The sequence below is a fragment of the Molothrus ater genome, chromosome 9 (genome assembly GCF_012460135.2).
Source record: "Molothrus ater isolate BHLD 08-10-18 breed brown headed cowbird chromosome 9, BPBGC_Mater_1.1, whole genome shotgun sequence".
Lineage (NCBI taxonomy): Eukaryota > Metazoa > Chordata > Aves > Passeriformes > Icteridae > Molothrus > Molothrus ater.
Genome location: NC_050486.2, coordinates 14303512 through 14324528, shown reverse-complemented (window position 1 = coordinate 14324528; position 21017 = coordinate 14303512). Strand labels below are relative to the sequence as shown.

At 39.2% G+C, this 21017-nt stretch overlaps 2 protein-coding genes across 5 annotated transcripts in view; one reads left to right on the top strand and one right to left on the bottom strand.

The window, feature by feature from the left end:
- FNBP1L (formin binding protein 1 like) overlaps positions 1–10893 on the top strand; it is a 52751-nt gene extending 41858 nt beyond the window's left edge. For 2 of the 4 annotated variants that reach the window (XM_036387672.1, XM_054515754.1), the window contains 5 exons: positions 4978–5087; positions 5666–5798; positions 6252–6346; positions 6844–6992; positions 7367–10893. In XM_036387672.1, the coding sequence (XP_036243565.1) occupies positions 4978–5087; positions 5666–5798; positions 6252–6346; positions 6844–6992; positions 7367–7545 (666 nt within the window). In that variant the 3' untranslated portion in view covers positions 7546–10893. Of the gene's footprint in view, positions 1–2918; positions 2934–4977; positions 5088–5665; positions 5799–6251; positions 6347–6843; positions 6993–7366 lie in introns of all 4 variants that reach the window. The other 2 variants (XM_036387670.1, XM_036387669.1) reach the window with 2 other exon arrangements.
- Positions 880–21017, bottom strand: part of BCAR3 (BCAR3 adaptor protein, NSP family member) — a 92556-nt gene continuing 72418 nt past the window's right edge. The window contains 8 exon segments of the mRNA XM_054515753.1: positions 880–12159; positions 12954–12986; positions 12989–13165; positions 13997–14120; positions 14310–14481; positions 15280–15395; positions 18042–18676; positions 20416–20516. Coding sequence (XP_054371728.1) covers positions 11972–12159; positions 12954–12986; positions 12989–13165; positions 13997–14120; positions 14310–14481; positions 15280–15395; positions 18042–18676; positions 20416–20516 — 1546 coding nt within the window. The 3' untranslated portion in view covers positions 880–11971.

Below are 21017 nucleotides of genomic sequence, written 5' to 3'. Positions count from 1 at the left end.
AAAAAACATTACAGCATTAATGTGTTTTCTGATTAATTAGTTGCTCTTGTTTGTCCTAGTTTCTTTTGGGTAGAATTATTGAAAAAATTAGTACCAAATGCCACAGAGACTTATAAATTAATTTACTAATACAGTGGTATATTCTGCAAATAGAATTTGTCTGGAAGCCAGCAGAAGGGAAATATGAAGTGGTTTCCTAGCAACATTTATGCTGCTAGTGATAAGTGTACTGTTACTTTCCTGTTATGCCAGAAAAGCACAGGCTGCCCAGTTTATGTTGTTTAGTGGGATTTATTCATCCAAATAAGAAGGTAATTGGATGCATTTGGTTGTATATAATTAATAATTTTTTGGTATTTCAAGACAATATGGACTTGCTATCTCATGTGCATCAAGAATGGTTGACTCTTGTTGTCATAATGTGGAGATCAAGGTACAACAATGCAGTAAAGATACAATTCAGAGGCTCCCTTCTTGTCATTGTGAAGCAGAATGAGTTACAGTTAAAACTTACTTTATTTATCTTAAATCATGTTGTGGCATCTAATTTCAGGCCCCCAGATACCTTGGAGAGAGCCTTCCTAGCACTGCCATTTTTTAGAAGATCCTGGTGTTCCTCTAAGTGTGTGTGGCGTCTCCTTTCCCTTCCAAGTCATTAGATCATAATTGGGTCTGGTTGTGGAGGTAATTCCTCCTCTTCAGTGCTCAGGGAGGAGCTACCTGGATTAGGGAGTTGGTGGAATGGCACAGGCCTTGATAACACTTGGATGTTGTGGATCACTACAAGTATTGACTCCTGCCTCACCAATCATCACCTTGTAGTACCAGTAGTTCTAGAACCTTTTTTGAAGGGAAAGATCATATAACTACTATAGAGTGTTAATGGAAAATGAAGCCATATCTTTATTGATTTTTAAATACATTCTTCATGTTGTAAAGTTCAATTAATAAGTTCTTTAAATAATTTAAATTTAATAATTCTTTAACATTAGGAAGCATCACTAGGGTCCTGCAGATCTAGACTCACTCCAATGTGCCATAATATTAAAGACTTAATCTCTGTAAAATCTTCAAAAATGATCATTTAATTTACGTATATTCGGAATTTCCTTGCAAACATTTTAACAAAGACCACATTATTGCATATTTTTAAAGTCTTTTGAACTTAAATGTATACTGGACTAGTAATAGATTTTTTTTAATCTCATTGATCAGTCTTATCTTTATAATATAAAATGATTAAATGCTTAATAGTATGTGATGCTGTTTCCCACGTATTTTGTCCCTGGAAAATTATTTCCAAGTGGTACTGAAATGCAGAAATACTAAACCATAGAATGATAGAAAGGTTTGGTTTGGAAGGAACCTCAAAGATCAACCCCTGCCATGGGCAGGGACCCCTTCCACTAGACCAGGCTGCTCAGAGCCCCATCCAGCCTGGCCTTGAACCTACCAGGGATGGGGCATCCACAGCTGCTCTGAGCAACCTGTGCCAGTGCCTCCCCACCCTCTGAATATAGAATTTCTTCCTAACATTCAATCTAAATCTATCTTCTTTCAGTTAAAAAATGTTCCCCTTTGTCCTATGACCATCTGCCCATGTAAGATGCTCAGTTTGCTTCTGCTGAGCTTTATCTGTGAGTTGGCATCCATCAGCCAGTGAAGCATCCTGGTCATTTTATTTACCAGGCCCTGTACAGGATGTCAGTCAAGGTGCTGGAGATCACAGACCCAGTGTCCCTCCACTCTGTGCTTCACACAGTTCATTTTCCTGTCATTTTCCAGAGCAAGAGCAGCAAAGAGTAGCTGTAGAGTAGGTATTTACAGAAGGTGTAAGCCAGTGCAGCTGTGTTAGCACTGCTGGTACCTGCTGCTTCTCCTTTGACATATTAACAATTCCAGACAGTGCTAGTGCTTAGAGAGGTCGTGCTTGATGCCACTTGGTACATAAAATATCTGCATTATCAGCAGTGATCTGTAAACCTTAACAGAGTTTTATTGGAAGACTCTTTCTGAAGGGAACAGGAAGATTGTTGATGTCATTTTGCATCTCTGGACTTCAAGATTCCTACCAAAATACTGTTTGTGAAGGTGCTTTATGTCCCTCATTGCTAGAAATTCTAATGTCATGTATGTACCCCATGCAGCAGCCTTAAAAATTGCTCAGGGTCAAAAGTGAAGTTGAGATACCTGTCTTCTAAGTTGCTTGGTGTTTCTCTGGGAAGGGTTGTCCAAATCTTTAAAAGCATGGTAGAGCTTCAAAATGCTAGGAATGTTACAGCCAAGATTCAGCTCCTGGCACCCATGTTTTATTTGCTTCTTCTAAGGATAAAGTCTTTACTCTTTAAATGTCTTTATTTTTATCTGGACTAAAACAATTTTAGATAACAACAATGACCCAAATGCTGTTTTCAGAAAGTAAAATTAATTACTTCTGGACGTTAAAAATGTCTTTGTTTATTCTAGATCTGCTGTGATAATAAACTAAATACATTGCAAAAACTACATTTATAAGAGCGAATGCAGTGGATTTTGAGCTATCATTAAAAAAATTTTTGTATATGGCTGATCAGTCCATCATCATCAAATTCTGCTATTTTGTGTAATGTTGGCTGTGTGTGTGTTCCTTTTCCTACAACAGAAGGCTCAGCCCTTTATTCAGAACACTAAAATTCAAAAGTAGTTTAATGAAGTTGTGTGTTAAAATTTTGTAAGTTGAAAGTACCCATTATCACCTAGTATTTTTTAATCAGTAATTCTTAAAGCAATTATTTTATTGTGCTTACAGTAAAATGTATTTTTTATAAATGAGAACTTCAATCCTTAAAAATACATATTTAGGCATTAGTCACTTTGGTAACTGGTCATTGCATGTGAGTAATTTCCCGTTTCTTTCTGTTTTCAAATGAACTGTGCAGTGGTCGGTGAAGATGGTAAGCCCGTGTGCTGATCTGTCTGCTGTACTTCTGCTGAGATAGCATGAAAATAATCTTCTGAAAGTGTTTCCATATCATAACTGCTTTAAGTCAGGTGCTGAAATACATCTCCAGATTTTCCACTCATATGCACAGTCTTCTTAATCATCCATGCTTTAATGTAAGACTATTAGATTTGTGATCTGGCTGCAACTAAATCTGCAATTTTCGGACTTTAGAGTTGACCAGTATTCACAAGTTGGTCATTATGGAAATACTTGGTGATTTTTCTTAGTTAGGAAAATTGTTTGAGCAGCATAAAATATGTATGGGAAAAGATTATAAAATTGTTGTAATGAAGAAATACTGAATACTACACTCCTTTGAATTTGGAAGAAAAATATGCAGGGGAGGATCTTTATGCTTAGAAATACAGGAAACTGTTATATTAAATAAAATCATGCCTTAATCAATATTGTATTGCAGGGTAAATCAGTAAAAAGTCACAAAAAAGCCCTCTGTTCTTCTGATTCATTTTTAGGATACTCTGGTTTAAACCAACATGTAAGGAAGACTGATAGAGAGGACATGATTGTATTTTTGTTTCTTTGTGGTGTATTCCACTTAGCAGTGTTTTCTTGGGAGACTTTCTGAAGGGAATAGGAAGTTTGTTGATGTCATTTTTCATCTCTGGACTTTGACACTATATTCTTCTGTATTCTTCTTCCTCCAGAAAGAAAACCCTTGTTTTATTTTGAAAACATATCTTGATTTTCCTTCTTTTACCATGTCTTGTATTCCCTTCTTAAAAAGTAATGAGATTGATTTTACAAGTGCAGAAAAGTTGAGAGGGTGAGAAGATCTAAAGCGGGGTTGTTGGAAACTTGGCATCTGAGCCTAAGGCTTGTGTCAAAATCTGAACAGTCAAGTTTCTGTAAACTTCCTTCTTGACAAAAGAAATGCTGGCCAGTTTGGTTTGCCTCCATGGAGGGTAAGTGGGTTTCTTAGGTTAAAACCAACTTCCTTAGGCAAATGGGATCACAAAAACCAAACAAACCAAAAAAAACAACCCAACAAACCAACCCTTTGGTGAGTAAGACACGTACCGTACTTCCTTCTTAACACTGTCAGTGTCTGTCACCCTGACAGGAAGAGTTTTCACAACAAACTTGCAAGATACATAAAAAAAAATCTCTTCCCATGCATTTCATACCCAGGCCCTTCTATCCTGCTTATTATAATCCTGGCACAAGTTCACAATCAAGTTTGCAGGTTTGGGTTCATAAAACAGGTGGTCTTAAATTGGCTGGTTTATGATTTTTTTTTAAAGTTTGGGAAGTAAGAGGGGTTTTTTCCCTCCCTGAAGTTTTTGGTTGTTGGTTTTTTGTTTATTTTTTTCCTGTAAAAAAAAAGTGACTTGGAGTATTTGAGCAAGTTTTGAGTCAAATAAACAAATTTAAGTAATAATTTTGATATTACAAAGGTTTTTTCTGTCCTTTGTGAACCAGTTTTACTTGAGGTAAAATTCATCAGAACTTTGTAAATTTTAATATGTTTTCTAGGATTGCTAAAGTTCTGGAAGAGAACTATAATAGTGCTTTGGAGTGAAGATCCAAAATACAGCATTTTTCTTTTGATACCATCCAAATGACCACAGAACACAGTCCAGAGAAAGAAACAATTTATATATATGTGTATATATATTATATACACATCTTGGATTTTTGTTCTGACTTAAATTATTCTGTCCTTTCTTAATCTTCTTTAAGTGCAGTGGATGTAAGAGGAGGTATATGACTTCAGAAAAATAAAGTCTAGAAATTTTGAGTTACCTCTGTGAGCCAACTGCTACAGAAGGCAGAAAGCACCTTGACTGGGTGACTCCACTCTGGCAGCAAGAACGTGCATTTATTCTGTGCAGTCTTTTGTAGAGCTGTCTGTCAAGTAGAGTTTTTAAGAAGGTCCATCTGCTTCCAGTGAGCACTGTCCATGTGTGGGTATGTCAGTTCAGCTCCCAGACCTGTGCATGTGGTAGCTTGTTTCATGGGATTTCTGCTTGCAGGGCCCTGCACTAGAAGATTTCAGCCATCTCCCTCCAGAACAAAGACGCAAGAAACTGCAGCAGAGAATTGATGAACTTAACAGAGAGCTACAGAAGGAAACAGACCAAAAGTGAGTGCATTTTTTGGGGGGTTTTGTCATGGTTCTCTCTCTGGTTTTTTTGACATCCTCTACGTAAGCCAACAGTGCTCAAAAGCTAGGAGACAGGCTATTAATAACCTTTTAAAGTTCATCGTTTGTTGTATGTAGGTTCTGTTAATATTGCTTCCTTCTGCTTTACTGTAATACTCATTTTGATTCTAATACTGCAAAGGGAGCATTGGCTCTAAAATGGTGTTTTAAAAGATTGTTTGTCAGTTGAGCAACATAGCTGCAACTTCGTGCTTTAAGAACAGAACATGACCAGTATTTAGGAAATTGTATACAACAAACAGTATGGAAACAGTACTGGGACTGGACAGGTAAGAGTCAACAGCTGGAGTCCTTGTGTGCCTGTGCACAGCACAAGAAAGGAAAGCAGAAGGCTGAGATGACAGAGTGGGAGAAGGATTTAGGCATGGTATGAAGACCAGCAGTTCCTTGTTGCTGTGCTTGAGATCTAATCCAGTTCAGGATCTCATACACATTATTTTAGCTTTAGTGAATCAATACTGGTATATTAATTATTTTAATGGTTTGTATGTTTTTAGAGATGCCCTCATCAAGATGAAGGATGTTTATGAAAAAAATCCACAGATGGGTGATCCAAGCAGTTTGCAACCAAAATTAACTGAGACTATGAGCAATATGGACCGTCTTCGGATGGAAATACACAAGAATGAGGTTAGATTCTAAAACAGTTTCTTGGAAAATGTAAATGATCGGTACAATTGTACTTTGCCATACAGATTTTAAATATAACACCCAGAAAAACTACTTGATTGAAGAGTAGACGTCCTGATACAGTTTTTGTGGGGTGCTGTATTTTCAAGTATGTTCATCTAGCCAGAATAAAGATGTACGTGATTAAAGATATAAACTGCTCAGAAGAATATATTATAATTCACTTATTCTGAAATTCACATGTAATTAAAGATTTTTTCCTCAGGCTAGTATGGAGCATAGGCTAAGCATAAATGATAGAGTCATGCTTTGTGTGAAATAATTATGAGACCTTGACATCTGACTGCAATCTCTGTGTGGCTGTGAACTGTCTGCAGTACAATGCATTTGTTCAGTGTGCTGGTTTAGAATCAGTCTTTCTTTGACACCAATATTTGCCTTTTTTCCCCCAAGGCCTGGCTCTCTGAAGTCGAAGGTAAAGTAGCAGCCAGAAGCGACAGGCGGCACAGCAGCGACATCAACCACCTTGTCACCCAGGGCCGAGAGAGGTCACTATTCTGTCTCCACTGCTTTAGATCCTGTGCTAGAGTCTGTACAGCTCTCTGCAGATTACAGGAGTGATGGCTGTTACTTATCCTCCCCGAGTGGATCAATTTCCTTTCCTTCTAAAGGAAAATCTTAACTGGTTCTGACTTCTAAAGGTCTCTTCTTGCCATTCTGGTAACATATAAAAATAGTCTAATTGAAACACCTGCTTATTAAATAGCAGTGCCTTTTCAACCTGTCCTATTCCATTGCATAAGGCTCACTAGTTTTCCATGTTCTGTGGAGACAGGTATGTCAAATTTATGTTTGTTTCTCAAACAGAATTCAGTGTAAGCTTTTGCTAGAGTTTTTTCAGTAATCACCTGACAGTAATATAAGAACTGCTAACAGGAATTGCAGTACAATATCCATGTCCTGCCCTTTCTGTGATGCACGGATGTTGTGAGTTTTGGAGCTAAGAACTGCTCAGAGTCCTCATGCTCCCACCATTGCATTGTAGCCCTGAAGGGAGTTACACGGATGATGCCAACCAGGAGGTTCGTGGCCCACCACAGCAGCACGCTCATCCCAATGAGTTTGATGACGAGTTTGAAGATGATGATCCATTACCAGCTATAGGACATTGCAAGGCAATATATCCATTTGATGGTAAGGTTAACCACGTGCACTGAGATTGACTGTAAGGCATGGATGATTTGTTACAAAGAAGACAGGTAAAATGGTTTAAAGCAAATTACATGTGTGAGTAACTAATTGCCTAAAAGATCAGTGAAGGTACTTTATAAATTACTTTAATTCCTGAGCAGTACTTGTGCTGTTTTAATATTTATTAGCACAGCTATTGGAAAATACTCAGCTTTACAAATTGGGACTGGGTTTTTTTCTAAGTCTGTTTGGCCATATGTTCTCTTGCACAGATTTTTCATGCTTCCTGTTTATAATTTGGAAACTATGCCTTGGGAAAAAGATGACTTGAAATTCTGTCTGAACAGTAAGAATTCCTTGCCTCTTGTTCTTCCCAGGTCATAATGAAGGCACCCTAGCAATGAAAGAAGGGGAAATTTTGTACATTATTGAGGAGGACAAAGGAGATGGGTGGACAAGAGCTCGAAGACATAATGGAGAGGAAGGCTATGTGCCAACATCATATATAGATGTAACGCTAGAGAAAAACAGCAAAGGTGCAGTAACCTATATCTAACAGTAAAACTGGCAGCTCTCAGTTGTACATTCCCCAGGGAAAATAGTGGAAAAATTGTAAGTTATACAGACTCATGGAAAGAATTACAGAATCAGAAGTCAGCAATGATCTGTTGTTTCCATGGGGAGTTAGCTGTAGTTCTTTCAGAGATGACCACATTAAATTATGCATCTAACACTGGTCTGTAATTTGACCAATGTCTTCTGCTTTCCTGCTTTACAAAGCACTAAATCCAATTCAGCTATTGAAATGAAAAAGACCAAGATTCCTGCTTGTTCTGTGGAATTCTCAGTTTTTATAGCGAACTGAAAAAATACCTAAGTTTTAAAGATCTCTTAAGATTTACTGTTCCCACTTTTATGACTTAAACTGTATTCTTAAAACAGAGATCTTTTTCCTCTAGTAACTAACTGAACTCAGTTACTGAAAATTATTAATTTCCTTCCTTAGCAAAGACTTGGCAGCTTTCAATTCTTAAACAGGAAAATGTTTTCTGATTCTGAAAGTTCAACAAAAATACTCAGGAAAAAACATTATGTTCAAGAAGGACAGAAAGTCCACTGACCTATCTCCTTCCTTTTCAGTACTTGTAATGTAGAATGTTCTGTATTGGACGTGATGTCATTGTTTTAACTCTAGATACCTTGAACAAACAAAAAAAGATCACATGTAATGCTTGATGTCTTACTGGAAACTCTCTGCTCCTGATGAGGGAATGATTTTATATTCTCAATCTGTGCCTGTAAACTAAGTCTTTGAATTGTATTGTGTTTAGTCTGAAGACAGTGTCTTAAATGTACAGTAATTATCCTCATTGTTAAATCACTGAGGATTGGAAGCTGCATTGCACAACTTGATTACTGGAAAAAAAAAAGCTGATTTTGTATTTCTAGTGAGAGTTTGTGGCATTAAGTAGAAGGCTAATGTTTAGCCACTGAGAATGGCCTGTTAGAACTGAGCACGCTTCTCTATCTTCTAAAGGCCTTCAGTAACTTTGTTCTTTTCTTTTTCCTCTTGGACTGCAGGTTCCTGAAGCGGGTTTCTGAGAAAATGGGCGAGATCTTGAAGGAGGTTACATGCAGCTGCTGGGGGGGTGGGGGTGGGGAGGGGAGGGGTACTAGACTGGGAGGCCCAAGGGACAAGCTAGTTGCATGAATGCATGCAGACATACATTTAGTAGTCACTAACATCTTAGCATCTCCATATATAGGTAAGGATATACTACAAAATCTTCAATTTGTGCAGGAAAATAGAGTTCCATAACCAGAGCAAAAAGGCTACTGCTCCTAAAATTGCTTTATTTTCATTGTCCTAGGTTGTCCCAGGTGCACAAACTATACTTTAGCTTGTGCACCATTTTAATTTTCTCAAAGATGCTCGTTTCCCACTCACTTTTATTGGCAGTCATTTAGAGCCCTGTGTCAGTTATCAGTCTGCCTGTGCCACCTCCATGCTCGCCGTTAACCTCCTCCTGCATGCCTAGGACAGTCAGGCATGTTCTGAGTAACACTTTGCCATCATTGCTCATCTTGTTTTGTAACAAATCATTTTCTTTAAATATCTTCAGCACTAGAGTTTCATCCCAGTATCCATGTATGCTGCTATAACAATACCACTGCAACCATCATTACATTCCAGATGTTTGGCATAACTGATAAGCGACTGTAAGGTATTTTGTTAATTTGGGGGAATAATGCATCTCAGCTCTAGCCTACAATGCAATCAAGAGAAACTCCTAGAACTGTGGTCCACCTTCAGCCCTTCAGTAACCTGTTGTGAGCACTGACAGCCTGGAGCACAACCAGAGGATTCACCACTGCAAGTTAATGACTGTTTTCAGAAGTCAACCACTTGCCATTCAACTGCTGCCTTAAACTAGAGTGCCTAAATCTGTTGTTTGCCAACACTACCACTTACAGTATCTCACAAAGGGCTTTGTGTCTCAGCTCTTTCACAGTGCTGCAGCTGCTGAGGTAGCCACGGTAGGTGTTTTCTAGAGCTCTACTTTACTGGATCCATGGTGCATCCATGAATTTTATACATTGAAACATGGATCTCTTCATTTGACTTTAATATTTTTTTAAAAGATTTTTATGGAAACTGTCTTTTAGTTTTTCACTATGACGTTCCAGTTTCAATTACTACAGTGCTAGTCCATTTCCAGGTGATGCTTCATTGTATGGACCAGGTGACATTTGAGTGAAACTTCGTAATGATCTTTGTGCACTTTTACTTGTAAACAATTGAAATTTGGATATGTTTATACGTGTAAATATAGTTGTCTGCAGTGCCCCTATTGCTTATGTTGTCTTGCCTCCCATTTGTGGTTCTATTAATAAATACATCATATCTGATTGATTAGGGTGATAAGAATTAGACTAGAGATGTTGGGGGGGAGGGACACTTACATCAACACAAGCTTGTCAACCCAGCCACCTGCTGTTTGCAGTGTATTATGGAATAATAATTAAAACATCCTGTTTTTCTGGGGTCTGAAGCAATATGTGGATGCAGCAGTGCTGGATTCTTTTTCATTTCAGTGTTATTAGGAACTGTACTACCAGTAAAACTGAATTTGAGTGACTTGTGTAGAGGTTTATTCCTTTTGTTATGTATACCACTATTACACAGCTTGACCTAGTGTATTATGGGGCCTATTAAACTCTAAAGTTTAGATTTTTGGAGCTTGTATACAGGGTTATTTATATAATAATGTGACATTACTCAATACTGACAAAACTACTTCGGTAGTTTTTTGGGTTTGGGCTTCTTGGGGGGGTTGTTGGGATTGGGGTATTTTTCCTTGTTTATTTTTTTTCCTTTTTTAAAATTTAGTACTTTTTTATTTTGGAGAAAACTCAGTGATCCTTGTGGGTCCCTTCCAACCCAGCATATTCTGTGATTCTGTAGTTCTGTGAAGAGGAAGAAATGTGATCTGTGTATTTTCTGGTTAAGGGCCTGTGTCTGCCTGGCTAACAGCCTTGGAGGTCAGTAATAACACTTCCTGGTAAAAGACTAAATGTTCTTTTCACACTACTGTTTGTTTTTCTGAAACCAGGATTTGCTTCCTTTGGAGGCAGGTTGCTTTCAAGAGGGATAGTGCAACTTGTATGAGGGTTATTAAACATAGGAAAAAGCATTTGTACTTGCACAGCTTATAAATCACTTTTAGTCTAAAATTCTGAACGTGAGTTGTCTTAAAGAATCAATCAGACATTTTCCAGTAATTTTTTAATCCTTTTTTGTGCACATGTTGATTTCGTAAATGTTAAATGCTTTGTTTAAAAATAGTGTTCTCTGTTGAGAATATTTTCATGGAATAAAAAAATCTTTTCATGGTCTAAGTAATTAGCTTCCCCATTTGTCTTCTGTTAAGATTGACAGGCACATGTTCAGTATGAGGTCTGTAAAGTCTTGTGCTGGAGGTCAAAACCTCTGCTGTGATTGTAGCTAGGAGGAACAGGTCTGGTGCTGGTTTTGTTGTCATCCTACTCCAATACTCCAGTGCTGTAAGAACCAGGCTTACTGACAACAAGCACATGCAGCTCTGACTTAAATATTTGTACAACATCTCAGGACAACCCTTTGTCACCAGTTCTGTATATAACAAAGTGGGATTTGTTGCTAAGACTCTTTGTATAATGAACTGTGTGCATGGTGATTTCCTATAAAAAAGTGGTAACACCTTATGCTTTATCTTCATCCAAGGAAAAAGAGCTTACCGAAGTGATTCACCTCAGTAAATGAAGCAAGTTTAATACATACATACACCCACATTTACTCATGTCTGAAAGCATTTTAATTATCTGGATTGTTTGTTCTTGCCATTTCATCATTCATTCCTGGCAGCATAGCTGTTGTGCAGGCCCCAGCAAAAGCTGAAGTACTACAGAGGCTGTCGTAAAAAAAAGGGGAAATTGTCCCAACACATACACAGCCTGCTTTCATAGGCACAGTGAAGTCTGAGCCTTCTGGTTACAGATAAAGGATCATTTCTGCAACTTGCAGTGTTTCTGTGATTTCTAAATATGCAAATTATTTTCCATAAAGATACACTTCACAATTCTAGCTACAGTGTTTTTTATATTCATTAAAGGACTATTATACAACAACTTTCCTGCCATGTCAGATATTTAATCTATTTTATTTACACTATTTGCTTCATCTTAATATTAAGATGCCAATGCCCTTACTCCTTGGCATCACTTTGGGGAAATAAGGGGATGTTTAGAGCGACCAGTAAATGACTTGGTGACACAGTAAATAAATAATTTGTTTAGAAATCAGTAGTTTTAAAACAAGTGTGCATTGTGCAGTTAAAAGTTCTAAACATCTTGTGAAATGCAAGAAGTTTGTGCAGTATCAAATTGCCGTAAGAATGCTAAGGTTATTTCAAGTATATCACTTAAATAGTGTTTCCAGAGTCTTATATACTTAATTGTTCCACCACCTTCACTGGAGGGGGTTCCAGTTTTCGGGAAAGTGCAGTTAAGATCCGGCTGAATTTCTCGTATCTCTCACTTTGATTAACTTGTGCTCCTTTGCTGCCCCAGAGCAATCTCATTTGAAATTCTGTCTTGAAGATTTCACTCAGCTCTTCATCTGGCTGGAAACCTAGTAGGTAAAAAGAATACCACAGTATCACCAACAGGAAAATTTTTTTATTCTGTAGAAATGGCTTTTAAACTGTCTTTTCTCCAAATAAGCTGCACTGGGCTCTGTTTGCACCATGATTTTAACAAGCTTGTAAAACAGTGAAAAAACAGTGCCAGCTCTGACATTCTAGTAACACTGATGGCTCTAAGGACACTGGCATAGGCTAGCCTTGCTCAATTCTAATGTCTAGAATTGTCATTGCAGGCAGACCTTAAATATCATTACTGATGTGTACATGCTGCCTGCAGAAATTGCTGTATTTCTCCCCCCTCCCCTTCACTTTTCCACTGCAAGTCTGAACAATAAAGTCACATTGTTAACATGCTGCTGCTTTCTGGCCACAAGTGGTCACAATCTCAGTGCTGCAACTTGCACTGTTGTAAAGACTCTTAGGCTGGTGTTTTAACTGTAATAATCAGAGTAGGAATTTTATATTGTACAGAAGAGAGGAAGTTATCCTCAGTCTGCACTGTACTCTGTTCAGTTGCCAGAAGGGTCAGCATATTGAGTCATGAGAACTTCAAGTATGTTTAGCAAAAATGCTGCTGTAGTGATGAGTAAATTACTGTCTGCTTTTAAACAATATTAATGTCCTCAGACTGAATTTCCTGCAGGACACTTACTGCTCTCCCAGCTCCTTTCAAAGAGGAGGATTTCTCTCTCTGACCTGCAGGGGCCTGTGGGCAGGCACCAGCCCCAGCTGGGCTGGCAGTGCAGCAGCCTCTCTCTCTCTCTCTCTCTCTCTCTCCTACCTTGCAGCAGCTGCTGTGCCCTCAGCCGAAGGTCTCGGCGTGCTGCGCCATCAGGCGTGCTGTGCCCAGGTGCCTGAGCATAATTTCACCACTTTGGTCACTGCTTTCCCACAGCTCCATGCCTTCAAAAATAACAGCTTGGCGCTCCAGCAGGGTAACAAGAGGCATCAGCAGTGGCACTGTTATGTTGTTCTGTGGAGCACTGATAGTTTCTGGAATAGAGCAATGATCATACTTCTCATATCATCACACATTATTGTTAATTGAAGAAGGTATTGTAACTGCAGTGTCCTTTTTTAAGTTGGAAACTACTATTTGTCTTCCATCTTTCAAATGGAGGACAAATAGCCTTCAAAAACCTTACCTTAAATATACCTGTCATACCAAGTTCAAGTGAACTGGTTAGGGAAGAAGACCAACACCAATTGGTGTTGGAAAGGTGCATTTGCTAGAGGGGAAAGTCCTGCTGAATTGCTGGACAGTAGCACAGATTTTAAACATTTTCAAAATTGGTCATTCCAATAAAAAATATCCAAGCAGCTAAAAAGTTTTCACTATCTACCTGTTCTCTTGGAGAAATGTTCTGAGAAATTATTTTCTCTGCCTTGTGTCCCTTTAGAAACAGTGAATCTGGCACAGGGGCACCTTATCTGACCAGAATTACCTAACCTGTTCTTTTTATTTGAGGATTCATCCTCTGATCTAATAGACAAAGCTAATAAGCAAAATATGCCAGAGGAGAGATTTTTTTTTCCTGTTTTTTTGGCAAGATGATGCAATGTGTCAGTTTCTGCTCGACACAGAGGAAGTAGGGATGTGGGAAGAATGTTCTATTCTGCAGGGATACAGGCAACACAAACACACTCTGATGTTTGGCTGGCATACTCTGCTTCTGTTCATAATCATATGGCATTACACAAGTTTACATAATTTTAAGGTGCAATGCACAGCTACAGAAAGAGCAGCTGTCTTATTCCCCACACAGGAAATCAGTAAGGAGAGGGTTAAAATGCCAAATAGAAACCCATGTCACTCATACTCACTAGTCCACTCATCTTGTCCTTCATGCAAAGCTTTGCAAGATGGTTTCAGCTGTTTTTCATACATGATGGCAGTCTGGGTATAACAGTGTCTTAGAGCCGTCCAGGTTTGTTCTAATCTGCTGACCTGTTCACGCAAAATAGAGAATACCCATTACTGGGTCCACAGCAGGAAAAGTACACTGCTAGCCACAAAGTCATAGAATAGCCATGAAGACACTTCTGATGTTCTCTCTAGTCTTGAAGAAATTGCTCAAATTAAATAAACCATCAAACAACTCCACATTTTGGAACATAAAGAGAAACAGATTTTTACCTGTGGCATTTCCAGTGCTTTCATAATAGCAGAAAATCCATATAAATCCCCTAGTGACTCCTTCAACTCCACAGCAACTTGGATGATCCTGTTTAATGTTGCTGCTCGATCTTCTACATTTCCTGTGCAACCCAAGATGTCAACAGCTATTCCTATTGCCATGGTATTGTGCCTGTAAGTGAAACGATTCATGCAACCAATTACAAATTATTAAATTTACATGTGTTCAACGATCAGTTCAATGGTGAATTTTTATCTTGGCATGTCCAGCAAACTTAGTCTTACCAACATCTTTGCACAAAAACCAATAATGACATAAGGGATAAATAAAGGCTTTCAATTAATGTTTTAATAAATTCTCCTGAGATGCTATTAACTATACGAAATTCTGCTCAAGCACTGAATGAATGAACACTTCTGGGAAAATTGCCCCAGTTCCCTTTGTCCTCCACATTCAAATCCTGTGACTCCTGCCCCCCAATATCTCAGCAATTAAACTAGTACAATATGAAGGAGAAAATGTAGACCAGAACACCTGAAGTGCTCCCCCTTGACTTGTGCAGAGGGTTTTCAGAAACCTTTACTAATAATTTTCTGCTTTATTAGATCCTCTAGCCTCTTGCAGAAGGATACTACCTTTCAGTCTCCTCCACACACACTTACATACTCAGCTAGATTATAGGTCCCCTGAATTTTAGTTTCCTTGAGCTTGTAAAGGAGAGCTGATAGCATTCAGCTGTTTCTGCTTTCAACACCTTTCCCCTTTCCCTGTGCTACATGGGACAGTTGCCTTACGACCTTAAGGAATCCTTTCCTAATCAAAACAAATGTACATGCCATCCCAGAAATAATCTGTACATGTGAATTCAGGAAACATGCAGGAGAGCATTCTTGAAGGAAATGAGGACAGTGCAGCCATGCTTTGAGCTTCTGGCCACCTGTCCTGGCAATGAGGAACAGGAACATTTACCTCTCAATCAGGTCAAGGCGCAGCTGATGTCCATAAGGCAAGGTGATCAGCTCAAGACCAGAGTTCCCTCCCATATTCCTCCTCATCTCTTCAGAAACTTCTACTATCCTTGCCACCTGTGAAGTGCAAAAAACCCTGCATGAATTTTAAAACTAACATTTAAAAACACCCAAAAAACTCTAGCCACAGAGAAGTTCTCCATGTAAGTGCATGGCATACAGAGCTAAGTGTACAGCATGCAACACTGCAATACAGGCATCAGAGAAAAGCTTTAATCTATGCATGTTCAGTGCCTTACACAAAAAAGCCAAGGAAATATTTTTTTGAAGTGATACAGCCATCAGAAAACATAAAAGGTGTAACCACAATGCTTTATCAAACTCCGTCCTCTGCTTCCAGAAAGGGATTACTGTGCAGGTTCCAGGAAATGCAGTGCACTCTCAGCCTGATCCTTGTCAGTGAGGCACTGCTCTTCACCTTAAGGACATAAATGCTTGCTTTGCCTTTTTCCTTTCTAAAAAACCTACTGCTCAGAATAGTTTTGGTTACATCACAGGGTCCTAAAGCAGAATTCTGTTTGTAAAGATGAAGGACACAAAGATGAGTGGCTAAGGAAGTCAGTGTGTGAAAGCTGACACCCTTACCAATTTGTCTTTGCCTTTTAAACAGATTGTATTAGCTACTGGTTATCTCAATAGCAATTATAATTGCTAATAATAAGCCAAACCACATGAATATGATGGTGTAGGATTATCTGCTGGTTTAAGGCCTGTATGTTAACATATTTACTAGCCAATCTGCCTGCAATATTCTGGTTATCACCCATCAGCAGGCTTTTTTGGCTGTGAAACGATGAAAGCGATCTGGGCTGCACAACAAGCCTCACCAGTACAAAACAGCACTGTAGAAAAACCTGTTTCACTTCTAGAGAAGCAGGAGGGATGTGAAGCCCCTGGAGACACTGGTTGCTAGTCCATCACAGGTATGCAAGTGGCAAACACTCACCTCATCACTTACATATGGGGGATTCTTTATTTGAAATGTCATTATTTAAAAGGCAAACTGAACTACTGATGACACACAGAGAGGATACATGACCTTTAGCCTGGGATCTCAGTACAAAGCATTCATTCTGGCCCAATTCACAGGCCAATCCCATTGCATCATGCAGTTCTTATCAGAGCAGTCTATAGAACAAGTTGCCAGTAAATGACAGGCATTGGCTCAGTACTTGGAGGTGAACATCAAACAGACTTCTCTACCTGTCCCAGCTAGTTACTGTTCCTGCTCCAAAATCCAAAAATCTGTTTATGCAAAGCCCTCCAATGACTCTTAATTAATTCCAGCAGGCTACTTGGTGCCTTAGTTCCATTGCAAAGTTTACAGTATTTAAAATAAGTAGTCTAATAATGAGCTAATTGAATATTATATACATACATATAAACTCACTACTTCTCTAAGGCATGCATATCCTATGCCTTTAAGCAACATACTCTTTAACAATATATTAAAGATAAATTAGGGCAGGCGGAAGGAAGAAGTGAATTTTGAAACTAAAATGTTAGAGAATGCTGTTAATACTCTTGGCAACCATAGTAAAGAAACCTCAATCTGCCACTTCTGAGAAGAGTGAGGAGTTGTGGAGCTGAGTTTTTCGGAGTCACCCTGTCTGCATGAGGCCTCACTTAGCAGCAGCCCACAGTGCTACTGAGGAAGGCAAAAGCTGTGTTTGCTGTTGGCAGGCCCCCAGCAGCTGGCAGGACTCACACACTCGGCTGCTCCAGGGAACTGCCCCCTCCTCAGACCTTCATCAGTGCAGCAGCACCAGCAGAGTGCTACTGATGGGCTGCTTCTGGAGCATCACCACTCCCACTTCCCTTCCTGTCTGCAGTGCCCAGTAAGTAGCCACGCGTTTCGCTTCTCAAACTCTTCTTAAAAAGACTAAAACTGCCAAAGTCCAACAAAGCTTGGGGGTTAGATACCCACCATAGCATTTGATTCCTGTGGCTGCTCTGCAGCACGTACAGCACTCAGTCACGCCAGCAAAGTAATGCAGATTTTAATGCAGTTAGATTCCTTTAATTACACAAAGTCATCATCTCATTAGGAGATGATTCTCCTGTCATTCTGATCCATTAGCTGATCTCCTGGCAGCTGACCAAAGTCTACGATGTGAAAAACAGTTCTTTGTGGTTTCTTACATCTTTCTGAGCAATTCCACTAGCACAGTTCTCTCACAGGAGAGAAGAGCACAAGTCCTGATAGCTATTTTCCCACACCACCTCTAAGAGAGGAACTCAGACAAGATTAGAAGAGCAGCTGGTTTTAGAAGTGTAAATATTTAATTCCACTGAACATTATATATAATGACCATGTGGCAACCAGGTAATGTCTCCCTGCTCTTTGCCCTAACCAGCAATTTCCTTTTGTGAGCAGTTCTCCCCAGAATGCTTTACAGCATAGAGAGCTCTTCCTCCAATACAGGAGAAAGGCTGAATCACAGGCATGCAGCAACTGATAGGAGATTTAAAAGACATATGGAACTTAAAACCTTGAGTCTAAACTCAAGCATGATGAGAGAGCTTTAGTCCATAGAGTTTGTGAATATTCTTATTCTTCAAATGGAAAACAAACACCCTAAAATTCCTGCAAGCAATACAAACATTACATTAGCTGCAAATCTACCCATTATTCTTTTCAAATCAGTTCTTTAAAAAGTCTAAACTGGCACAGTATAAAATAAAACACATGATTTTTTTTACCTTGCAGTCCATTCTAAGAATATGCTGTGCAATAATCTTTGGATTATTGTTGGTGAAGAGCTCCTTAACTCTTCTTAACATGGATGTTTCCAATGGCTTGTTTTCAGGAGGAAGTAGTTTGGATTCAAAATCATTCGGTTTAAAACTAGACTCTGTCTCATAAACAGGTGCAGAAAAGATGCTGTCTTCTTCAGCCATCTGAGCTGGAGCTTCTAAAGGATCTGCAGGGTTCATTGCAGGATCATCATCAAGGATCAAATAGCTTGTTTCAGAGTTCCTGAAAGTTGCCCTCTCCTTTTGTGCCAGATGTTCCACATAGCTGTTTTTCTGACACAAGGGTTGTTTTGCTGCTGTAGGATGTCTGGCAGGGTTTAGTTCACAGTAGTGTCCTTCAGAGCTGTGGGAAGCCAAAGGAGAATCTGGGGGCTTCATCAGGGGGGCTTTGCTGGGTTTAGGGGGAGGCTTTGGACAGAGCTGACTGTCTGATCCTCTAAGAGCTTCCCCTAGCTGTGACTCTGAGATGACTTTCTGAACAATTGTGGGGCTTAGAGATGGTTCACTGCCTGTTCTAAATGCAGGTGAGCTTGGACAGGAGTTTGCATCTGCTTCAGGTAATCGAGATGGATGTCTTGAACCTGCAGGCGGAAACAGTGTTTTAGAAGGCCAAAATACATAAAATTCCTGGTGCCTGTGCCAGGGTTCATCTCCTAATGCTATCTCCTAAGGATAATATTGACAGATCATGTCAATTATTTGCTGGCAAAATTGTGTATTTTGAGGAATGACTTAGCCAGCAAATTCCATTCACTCGCTGATCCTCCCAAAATCACAAATACATGGAACAGCTGCACCATAGTATTATTCTGTGGTAATGCTGACAATAATTCCAGTCCCTGCTGCATACATAGGCTATCCTGTCAGAGCTGGATGACCTCCATGGCTTGGAATAGGAGGTTTCTTTGTAACCTGATCTATGCTATAAAAACAGCAACTTCCAGCTGTATCACATACAAGATGAGTAATTTCTGAGAATGACAAGTTTGAGATGAAAGCAAAACTTCCCAAAGTCAAGCCTGAACCTGAACTAAGGTATGGAAGGAATGAAATGCTAATCTTTCTGTGAAACAGAGATAGTTTGAAGAGCTGGATCCATGTACTTCTGTGTATTTATGCCTCATCCTGTACCCTTGGCATCCGACAGGGGATTGAGTCCTGTGTCAGACATCCCCAGTCTGCAATTCTTGGGGCGTTTGCTGGTATCTAAGCCAAGTGGCCAATTGCACTGTGTGGGTGTTACTGCTTGATTACAGATAGAAAACAAAAACTCCAAATCACAGGCTGTCACCACCCTTAAGCAATATAACAGGACCTGCTCAAAGGATCCTATGACAAAATGCACAGCAGAACTCTTCAGGCTGTTGTAGTACCAAAATAAAAATATCTGCAGCTATGGACTGGAATAATCAATTCAAATTGAGGGGCAGAAACTTGCCTTATAAATGTCTGTCCATCCCACTGTTAAAACACAGGAGCACACTCTTTCTATCAAAATACAGTCTCACTGTACAAATACTTAATGTTCTCTTTATCATGAGAACTCTTCCTACAATAGGCATGAAGAATTTTAACAGTACCACATTCAAAACAAGCAGCCCTGGAAGTCAATACTCCTTTGTCCACGTGGGAAGAGATGCATTATTGCAAGCTTCTATACACAAGTGTGTTAGTATGGAAACAACTGCTTAAACCTTTGAAGAATCTGAGAAATGAAATGCCCCAAGTGTTATCACACCTTGGATCCCTTGCTTAGGATGACAGTGGCCATAGAACCAAACAGCAGCAAAAGGAACAAAAAGCAAAAGAGATGGAAGGTAGAGAGATTGAGTGAGATGGAAGAACAGAACTGAGTACAAAGGCCATGGAAGTGTTTGTCTCCTAGTGAGGAACATTACCTCATCTGCATAGTTTACCCTGAGAAAAAGTGGTTACCAGAATTTCCATGAAACACCACTTCTACTTAAAAAATGTTTTGTCAGAAAGACATGAGTGAAACAAGTCAGTTCTTGTCAAGCAGAAGTGAGGAAAGGTAATACCATTAAAAAAGGTATTAATGCCAACCACAGCTGTCATTTCTTTGGTGTGGAAGCCTGCTGAGTTGGGTGCTAAGGTTCTCAACTACCTGGTGCATAGTAAATAAAAATCCTGTTCCAGTGACTTGAAGAGAAGTAGTGTGTTAACACAGCTTACAGTGGCCATTAATATAATGTATTTACAGTACTCAGAACATTCAGCAGTCTCACTTTGAGCTGAAGAGTAACAGACCACCTGGACACACACCAATTCTAAGTATGACACTTCTAATTACAAAACATACCTATTAGCAGATAGCTCTCTGACTGGTGAGCCTTTAAAGGGAATCTTTTCTCCAGAACATGATCCAAACTAGCTGGCTGGCTACCACTTTTTTCTTTGTTTCTAGGGTAAACAAAAATGCAAACAAAAACATATCAATATATGCAGCATTTAAAATACATATCTAACTGCCAGAATATATCATAACCAGTGCAAGGATCATTAGCTTTCCACTTGGACAGCTTATGATAATAAAAGGTACTTCATTTATTCATTAACTGCTGTTGTAGTGGCAGTGAAATGGGCTATACTATGTGTCACCCTGCAGCATTTATGAAGGTATTTCCTTTCTAATGGAACATTTGATTCAGACACTGAAATTAGGATCCATTATCCCACACTTGGAGTTTTTATTTCAGGAGTTAACTATGGAAAAACAGACTGCTCTGGAGCAGCAGCAAGATGTTATTTTAATCCTTTGTCTTACATGGTCAGGATTTGCCAAGTCACTGCAGTGCTATTCTGCTTCCAGAGTCTACATTTGTTCTCACTTTATGGATCTGTTGATCCTTTGCTAACAATCTGCCAACCCTCATGCCCAGTATTCCATCTCAAGTCAGAGTG